The sequence below is a fragment of the Sinocyclocheilus rhinocerous genome, unplaced genomic scaffold, assembly GCF_001515625.1.
Source record: "Sinocyclocheilus rhinocerous isolate Xijiao unplaced genomic scaffold, SAMN03320098_v1.1 scaffold111, whole genome shotgun sequence".
Lineage (NCBI taxonomy): Eukaryota > Metazoa > Chordata > Actinopteri > Cypriniformes > Cyprinidae > Sinocyclocheilus > Sinocyclocheilus rhinocerous.
The window spans coordinates 1,705,109-1,715,017 of record NW_015642811.1 but is presented as its reverse complement, the minus strand read 5'-3'; the positions used below and the strand labels follow the sequence as shown (position 1 = coordinate 1,715,017).

The 9,909-nt window shown below is 36.5% G+C and overlaps 1 protein-coding gene across 1 annotated transcript; it reads right to left on the bottom strand.

The window, feature by feature from the left end:
• Positions 1 to 2,470: 2,470 nt before the first annotated feature.
• On the bottom strand, positions 2,471 to 8,074 carry LOC107756434 (glutaredoxin domain-containing cysteine-rich protein 1-like). Its single transcript, XM_016573534.1, has 4 exons — positions 7,673 to 8,074; positions 4,213 to 4,452; positions 4,051 to 4,116; positions 2,471 to 3,101 (listed from the first exon to the last, which is right to left on the bottom strand). Exons 1-4 carry the CDS (start codon positions 8,072 to 8,074, stop codon positions 2,922 to 2,924), a joined length of 888 nt encoding a protein of 295 aa, XP_016429020.1. The 3' UTR covers positions 2,471 to 2,921.
• Positions 8,075 to 9,909: the final 1,835 nt, after the last annotated feature.

The window sequence follows — 9,909 nt, the reverse complement described above, 5'->3', positions numbered from 1 at the left end:
AAAAGTTACATAAAATTTGATTGTTTAGAATGTTACAAAACATTTTAATTAGTTTAAATTTAACTTTTGAATTATTATTTTGAAGTTATTTTAAATTGTTATAATATTTAAAAAATATTGTTTTACAGTATTTTTGGCCAAATAAATGCAGCCTTGGTGAGCATAAGAGACTTTTTCCAAACACATTTAAAAAATATTTTATATTCATATATTCCTTATATGACGGCTCTTATTTAACATAGCACTTCAAAAAAATGTCAATGTCATTGGCTTGTACACTTATCAGTAATCTTAGCCTTTCATGTTGATTGGCTCAGATGTATTTCTGGACATTTGAGCTGCAACCTACATATATAAAAGGGTTTCTCAAAATAATAGAACCATATAGATTTCGACCACCTAATATGCAGCATCATATAGGATGCTGTATGGTCAATGGCAGCCGTGATTTCAGTTTGCGGTGTACAGGATGCATCTACAGCAGCAGGGACATTGTACATCGGCTGTGTTTCAAATTCTAGTGAGCAGCCTACCTAGACAACATATGTGAGCGCGTTGTGAGCATTTGACTCGGTTGCGCCCTACGCGTCCCAAAACGCTGTCTAGGTAGGAAGCGCACTAGGTTTTGAGACGCCGCCGCGGAGGGACACGAGAAACGTGTGGCGCATCTGTGATGGTGATCATGAAGAAAGGTAGAGACGCCGCGGCTGAACATCGGATTTCTTCCCGCGACTGAGGGTTTGATCTCTCTGTGAAGGTGAAGTGTGTTTTTTCTTTTGATCTGATGACTAATATTTACTCGATAGATTGTAAAGAAATGGATATTGTCGTTGAGATGCGTATATATCAAAATAAATCACTGATTCTGCGAAGGTTCCATTAAATCTGTCGAGTTTATACATCCTGCGCTTTTTTAAATTCGCTTTGTTAAAAGTCAAACGAACGATAAATTTGTGTTTTGTTCACAATATATAAGATGTTTATTATCAGATGTTCTCTAAAATACCTACATTTTGTATTAGTATTGCTTTATTGCTGGAGTTTAACCGTAATGTATATCCCGAGTCTGCATGCTAGTCCGTTTGGATTGTTTATCGACTGTCGCTATTTGATATTCGTGTGAATTTTCCTATTGTTATTGATGTTTGTCATAGCAAACACACCAATAGGGGGCGCTATCGGCCTTGTCTTGTTGGCCACGTCCTCCAGCTCTATTAATGGAAGCATTACACTATATTTATCTGTTAATTTACCTTTCAATATTGTCATTTATCTAACCTTAATGTGACACTGGCTGCATCTGGAAAACCTAACGAGCTGCCTACCTAGACAGCATTATGAGGCATCTTACAATGATGTCCAAAAATGCTGCTGCTCGCTAGATTTTGAGAGGCAGCCAGTGGTGTTATGTACCCTCAGTAGACATCATGCACAGATGATTTACTCTGAGCTTTGAGCCTCTTTACAATGCTGCCTTGTAGAAGTCAAACGAACGATAAATTTGTGTTTTGTTCACAATATATAAGATGTTTATTATCAGATGTTCTCTAAAATACCTACATTTTGTATTAGTATTGCTTTATTGCTGGAGTTTAACCGTAATATATATCCCGTGTGTGTGTGTGAATGCCAGGCCTTTTGAATTGTTTATCGACTGTCGATATTTGATATTCGTGTGAATTTTCCTATTGTTATTGATGTTTGTCATAGCAAACACACCAATAGGGGGCGCTATCGGCCTTGTCTTGTTGGCCACGTCCTCCAGCTCTATTAATGGAAGCATTACACTATATTTATCTGTTAATTTACCTTTCAATATTGTCATTTATCTAACCTTAATGTGACACTGGCTGCATCTGGAAAACCTAACGAGCTGCCTACCTAGACAGCATTATGAGGCATCTTACAATGATGTCCAAAAATGCTGCTGCTCGCTAGATTTTGAGAGGCAGCCAGTGGTGTTATGTACCCTCAGTAGACATCATGCACAGATGATTTACTCTGAGCTTTGAGCCTCTTTACAATGCTGCCTTGTAGACCCAGAATCAAGCAGCATTGTACAGGGCTATGAAAGCACAGAGACGCACTTCCATATCAGCCCGGCTGTTTGTGAAGGATTTCTGTCAACCTTAAGTATATTTATGTGATGATTTTGTATCATTGCAATGCACTTGATTTACACTTCTTTTAATTATTAACAGATTTGACGCTTTGTTTAATCAACCCTGTAACTGAACTGAAAAGCGATATCATTCGTATACAGACATTAGGTCATCTTCTTTCAGTGTCAAGCAATTTAATTCCTGCAAAAGTTTGAATAATTAAATATAACGTACGTAACTACATCCCTAATGTTTATTTATTTATTTATTCTAAAATAATATTTCATTATTTTTAATTTATTATTATATATAAAAAATGACAACAATAATATTAAGTTTTATTATTATTAAAATTCTTAACTTGTTTGGGGTTTTGTCCTTTGTTTTTGTTTTGTTTTTGTTTTTTCTCTCGGTAGGTCACCTGTTTTGATGTTCACCAGATAATGCTTTGAATTTTGTCTCATGCTGGGATCATAGGGTTCAGAAAGATGATATGCCTCTCTGAACTACTAGTTAATTTACTTAATTGCTATATTTATTTACAGTGACAGACAGTGTCCATGCTGTCCGATTAGGTAATGTTGCCAGACATCTGTTGGCATGTGACAAAAAAAAGCCTCATACTGTGATAATTAATCATCATCAAATAGCAAATATGGTAAAAAAAAAAAACTACATCTGTAGACATGTAATTGAGTTTTCTAAAAAAAAAACAGTTTATTCACAAATAGCAGTTCTTTCTGTGTCTCTTGTTTTATACATGGCTTGTGGGGGTGGAGGTTTTGCTGGGAAGGGGTTTGCAGGCACTTGAAGAGGACCTTAGTGAGAACAGCTGGAGCAGGGCTGGAGGCCATTCTCGTTGCACGCTGTGCACTTCAGGGCTTTGAAAGAGTCGGTGAAGCAGTTGCGGAACACAGACATTTTGCTGCCATGGCACATAGGACACGGGACAAAGGCAAATCCCCCACACGTCTGGCATGTGTCGGGGTGCTGAACCCTCTACCATCAGACAGAGAAACAGAGAGAAGAATGTGAGTGCATTTGAATGAAATACCTGACCTGAGTGATGCTTTATTTATTTAATAAAATAAGACAAATGCAAGCTTGACTTTATCTATTATTTTGGGCTGTTCTGCACACTGGTTTTATAAATGCACAATAATATTTTGAGCTTGCTATTATTAGTACTTTTATTTTATTTTGTTTTATTTTGAAAGCGTTTGCAATTATTGATGGGACCCAATCTCACAGAAAGATGTAACTATTTTACATAGTGGCGATTTCTTATGAATGTATACAATGTCAATCATACAAAAACGAACAATTTTTAAAAAAACGTAAGCGTGAAGGTCCACTCCTAAACGATATGAGATTGCATAAATTCATAGGAGTTTGTGAAAATGTAGAATAGTTACAAATTTGCCTCAAGATTATGTTGAAATTGTTGACATTCACTATGTTTGAGAAGCCACTGTATAGCAAATTGTGCCTGCCAAATGCATAAATGTAATGTAAATAATATTAATCACTGATAAATAATGCATGTATGTCTGTGTAAAGAGCTATAATGAACTGTAATAATAAATCTTTCTTGTCACAAGTGCTAATGTTTCCTTTTACAGAATAAACTATGATAATAAACCAGATTTGACTTTACTTGAGCATCTGGAACCAAAAGGTAAAAATATATCTTTTTATGTAGACTTTTGGTTTATACTACACTTAAATAATTAACGTTCTTTATTGACATTTATAGTTCCATGAAGAAACTTTAACATCCAAGGAACATTTTCAATGCACAAAAAGTTATTTTAGTGGAAAAGGGTTCTTATTATTAAAATGTTCTTCACACTAAGAAAACAAGTTCACCCAAAATGGTTCTTCTTTGGCATTGCTGCAAAAAGCCCCTTATGAAACCTTTATTTTAGTGTAAAATATCAATATTTACCTCTATTTTGGTGAGGAGATCCTGAAGCTCCCCTAATTCATTCATTGCGAGTATTTTCTCTGCACCCTGAATGTGCAAAACATACGCAAATCATTATTAAGGGTTCAAGCATTAGCATAATGGCGTGAATTTTGAAACAGGAGCATGAGTGTGAACACTGACCCCTAGGTAGTGTCCATCAATGAAGACCACAGGCAGTGAGGGAGGTTCACCCACTCGCTTACAGCGTGTCTCCAGTTCCTTCCCATATTCATTGTCCAAAGCGATGTTCTTCTCTATGAACTTCACCCTGTGGTTCTGAAAGATCTTTCGGACCAGCTCGCATCGCTCAAATGTAGTCCTGACCACTCGAAAACTGGTGGTGTAGATTACAATTCGCCCGAACTCTAGAGTCAGTTCTGGCTGAGAGGGCCAAAGAAAGCATAGATGAGAGGGGCTCTCTCAGTTTTCAATCTAATCATCATGACACTTCTCACTTGCTTTCAAGAGTAAGCTAATTAATCTGCAACAAAACCTTTAGAAATAAGAACAAATCAGTTTAATATACTTCATTTTAAAAGTATGGTTTTAACTGTAATTGAGAAGCATAATAAATGTATTTTATGCTTTCTAAGTCTGTACAACGTTTGCAGCAGCTTTTGCAGGTAACATGAGGCAGCAGGCAGCATCTATTGATTTTGTGAGTCACTCTTCTTGAGATTGACCTTTCTTAGAAGAACAGCTCTCATGAAGTGTGAAGGTGTTTTTCTTAGCAAAGAGCAAAAATAGACTCAACCTTCACACATTTTGAAGTGAGACTAGAGGATGGACTTTCTAATGCAACTGTAGCATTTAGTTACTACATTATGGTTTGGTTGATGTGGTATTACAAGCAATTTATAAATGTTTCTAGTTGAGGAAAATTGTACTAATCCTCAAATTCCAGTAAGAACACAACTACAAGCCAAGTGCAAATACTGTAGCATTGTAAGCTAGGCATTAGCATGAGTCAGCTGTTAAGATTAAAGTATGAAGTGCCAATAAATCTGCAGTAGTGCAATTATTGTGCGCTTATTGTCAGACTAATGATTCTCACCATCCTTATCTGACATCAAATAGCAGCTCATAAAAAGTTTATATACTTGCTATATTGACATACTGAAACATGCTGACAAAGATGGTGATGGCTTTTCTTGTTAGGCCATCTGGGATAAACATGATACAGTGTTGTGGGAGCAGAAAATACAGATGTCGTTGCATTAGATAACAAATTATCAAACTAAAAGTGTCATCTCCAAAAAAATTAAATAAAAATGAACTGTTCTCAGAACTGACATTTTTGCAGCTACCCTGCTAACAGGTAATGGTGATTACATTGACAGAACTTTGACTAACGTTCTGGAACTAACATTCTTTCAGTAACGTTAATAGAACATTTGTTCCAAGTTATCTGGTCTTTTATAATGTTCTCTAAAGGTTAGCACAAAAAATTTATTTATAATCATTCATGGAACGTTTTTCTGAAATGTTTCATTTGGATGTTTGTCTAATGATATTTCAAAGTTACTACTTGTTTCAAAACATTCAAAAAACATTCATCGGTAACATTACCATAATTTTTGCAAAATAATAAAATTGTATATTCCTTTAACGTTTGTATAATCAAGATAATCTTAAAGGGTTAGTTTACCCAAAAATGAAAATTCTGTCATGAATTACTCGCCCTCATGTTGTTCCAAACCCGTAAGACCATTGTTCATCTTTGGAAAATAAATTAAGATATTTTTGAGGAAATCCGAGAACTTTCTGACCCATAGTCAGCAATGCAACTGAAATGTTCCCAGACCCAGAAACGTAAGGGCATCGTTAAAATAGTCCATGTGACATCAGTGGTTCTACTGTAATTTTACGAAGCTATGAGAATACTTTTTGTGTGCAAAGAAAAGAAAAATAACGACTTTATTCAGCAGTTCTTCTCCTCCTCGTCCCGTCCTCCGCCATTATCGAGAGTAACTTACCACGACACACGTAGGTGCTTTCCTCTGCTCGTAAACAAGGCGCAGCGAATGCGTTTTCTACGTCAGCAGCAGCACGCACATGCATCATGGTACACTGTAAAAAAAATTCCGTAAAATTTACGGTAAAAAGCCAGCAGCTGTGGTTGCCGAAATTTTACCGTAAAAAATATGGTAGCAACGTTTTAGGTTTTAACTTAAATTTACAGTTAAATACCGTAATTTCATTAACTGATATAATGTTAATATACCAACCTATTGAAGTACTGAAATCTGTTTTGTACCTTGTAATACACTGATAACCACCAAATGCAGGTGGTGATGAAAAAGTCACATGATGAACCAAAACCTATCACAAGCAGCTTTTAAATAGTAACATATATAGAAGGTGCACAGTGTCATTCACACAAACACCAAACACCATCATGGTAACACACATGAAACTGAAATAATGCAATAAACATTCATTTAACAACATTAGGTCTAACACACAAACCGTAAAATTAATGTCCAATACATGTAATGTCCAATACAGTTTTTCACCATATATAGTAGGGGAATTTACCGTTAACCATTTAACAGGTTTTTACTGTAGCATTTTTACAGTCTTTTACCATTAAATTCACGGTCATTTTTTACAGTGTACTCTCGATAATGGCGGAGAACAGGACGAGAATTGATGAATAAAGTACGCAAAGAAAAGAAATTTTTCTTTGCGCACAAAAAGTATTCTCGTAGCTTCGCAAAATTACGGTTGAACCACTGATGTCACATGGGCTATTTTAATACGTTTCTGGGCCTGAGAACATTTCAGTTGCGTTGCTCTCTATGCAGGGTCAGAAAGCTCTCGGATTTCATCAAAAACAACTTAATTTGTTTCAAAGATGAACGAAGGTCTTACGGGTGAGCAATTCATTTTGGGTGAACTAACCCTTTAAAACATTTTTTTTTTAATGACTTTTTTAAATGTTCCGAGAACATCAGAAATAATATTTTCACAACTTAATGGATACATTGACAAAACGTTTCTTTGTTTGCTGTGAAGAAACTTTGCATTTGCAAGTTTTGTGAGTGAACGCAAAAGCATCGAAATATAATTATTCTTTCTATCTCAATCTCCTTGCCCCTTATGGGCTCCGTAGTTGTTTGATAGGCGTCATGTATTACATTATTTAAATAATGACCTTATATGTAGTTTTTATTGGTCCGTCTAATCCCCTATTTACCCTCTGTTAAAAAAGATATAGAATTACATCTGATATCAGACAAAAGCAGTCAGCAACTTTTTCAATGCTCAACTACAAAGCAGAGGTCCTGAGAATACATTAAGATGATTAGCTTAGCCAAAACACTTAAAGAAATGCATCATTAATCTTTAATCGTACAGTGATCTTGCTCAGTGGGACAGCTCGTTTCTCTGGCCAAAGCCTGAGAGAAGAGAACATGTTCTGTAACCAATAGCTGCTGAGGAAAGAGGCTCCGACCCTGTTAAGGACACAAAGCTTCCGAGCAGCTGTCAATATTAAAGAAAGTCTGATTATTTTAATGTCAGTTTTCATCAGAGCTAATGTGCACTGACATCCACTGTCAAGATTTTAGATGGAAAAAACTGACCCTCAAAGACTTACCCCATTGTTTTTAGCCAAGTTATCAAAGAGTATTTGGCCAGCACTAACTTTGTGCTTGACTCCCCGAACCGTCCCATTTTTGCTGAGGATATTCACTCGTTTGGTACTCAACACTTTGTCTCTTCCTCCTGCAAACATCAGCAAGTCATCAGGCTCACTTCCACTGTCATCCAACTCCGACCCCAAGAATCCACACAGGTGTCCATTCGCCTCCCCACTGGTGGATGGAGTGCTGGCCCGGTCCGCCTCGGAGCTGCTGGTGCAGTCTGAATCCAGGGAATCCGACGGCCCTTCATCCTTAAACATCTCTTTCAAAACCCGCCCGCTGTTCCCTGAGGCCACCCGGAATCTCACCCTCTTCTGCCTCTTTCCATCCTCCGGTGTCAACAAAGCCTCCTCCATTGCATCGGCTTACATGGTCCACAAAGAAAAGGTGATTTTAATCCCTCAGTTTCATTGGTGGATGGAAATATTTAGCCCCGGTTTTGCTCCATGATTCCCCTGGAGCCCAGGCACAGCGAACAGACCCGGAAAGAGGTTGATCTGTGAGTTAACATCAGCCTCACCTCCAGTGTTCCTGTACATGTTAATAATGCACGTGGCCTTGCCATGGTTACTGAGAAAACCGACCATGAAGAAACTGATAGTCTGTTTAATAATTCATCATGCCATAGATTTTTCTTTTTTTTTTCTGTGAATAGCCTTGACTCATAAACAGAAAGTTTGTAAATTAAGTTCTCAGGTTTAAAAAAAAAGACATTTCTGTCATCATTCACTTCACATTCTCATTTTCCAAAACTGTATGAATGAAACATTATTGGCTTTCATTGTATGGACAAATAATACACAAAAAGTTCTAGGGGGTTAGTAAATAACTTTTTTTTTGTGAACTCCCCTTCAACATTTGTTTCGTTATGTTAGTTAGCTGAGACAGTATTTTACATGCATTTGAGAAGGACATTGATTTGCCCTATAGAGCAGCTAGAAGTTCTGGTAAATCATTTATGATTGCTTGTCAGTAAGATGGAGAGACTTTTTCTATTTAATTAGCTACTATGGTTCTCAATTCATCTTAGAACTTCTTAATGCACTGCAGTTTCAAGCCACTTAGAAGATTGCGCTAGGTCTGCATGCATTCACCTGCTGTGCTTGAGCATGAGGGGAAACGGAGCTCTTCTGTCATTGGCTGGTGTTTGCACCCATCTGCCCTCCAGTGGGGCTGCAGGTAGCACTGCAGCTTCTCTGTTACTACAATGGCAATGCAGTAGTGGACCAAGCCATATTGTGTGCTGGCGAGCTCAATAGGCCAATACTCACATCTTGCATCACAGTAGATGGAAATGGAATACATTATGCATTAACTGAAACAAAGCCATTTATAGGCATATTGTCACTTTCTGTTTGCACAGTCTGTACTAGAGAAAGGGTCTTTTTTAAGTGAGCATTTTTACAGAAAACAAAAATGACAGATATATTTCCCCTTTACAAAGATTTTGAAATATTTATGTTAATGTTTTGTGGGGTTTTGTGCGTGTTTGTTAGCTATGAATTCATATTTGTTAGTGTATGTTGACAAAATTAATTAATTAATTTATTTATTTTACTTGCCACAAAAGTCTGGGGTTGTTAAGATTTTTATAAGTCTCTTATTCTCACCAAGGTTGTATTTATTTTATAATACAGTAAAAATATTATTACAATTTAAAATAACTGTTTTCTATTTGAATATATTTTATAATTTAATTTATTCCTGTGATGGCAAAGCTGATTTTTCAGCATCATTACTCCAGTCTTCGGTGTCACAAGATCCTTCAGAAATCATTCTAATATGCTGATTCTAATTGAAATACTTGCAATTGAAATGCTGTCACTTTTAATTAATTTAATGCTAAATAAAAGAATTATTTAAATAAAACTCTTACTGACCCCAGCCTTTTGAACAGTAGTGTAGTGTGCAGCTGACGAAATTATAGGTGATGTAAGGCTACTTCAAAGACAAAACATCCCACCCAAACTTCCTCTTTCATCATGAAATACAACAACACAGGAAAAACTGCACTCATCAACTGTCATGGATCTTAAGTGCTGATTACAGTTTTTAATACTGTATTCTTTCTGAAGCATCACTAGCACAAAATGACAAAGTTTCATTACAAAATTTTGGCAGACAATCAAATCTCTGGCGATAGCCTCTTTTGCCCTCTCATTTATCATGCTGATCTGTCGGTTCTTCTCTC

Coding starts and splice junctions, on each gene's coding strand:
- LOC107756434 (XM_016573534.1), bottom strand. CDS start 8,074: ATGGAGGAGGCTTTGTTGACACCGGAGGATGGAAAGAGGCAGAAGAGG. Junction 4,453..7,672: donor ACTTGGCTAAAAACAATGGG/GTAAGTCTTTGA, acceptor TGGCCCTCTCAG/CCAGAACTGACTCTAGAGTT. Junction 4,117..4,212: donor TTGATGGACACTACCTAGGG/GTCAGTGTTCAC, acceptor TTGCACATTCAG/GGTGCAGAGAAAATACTCGC.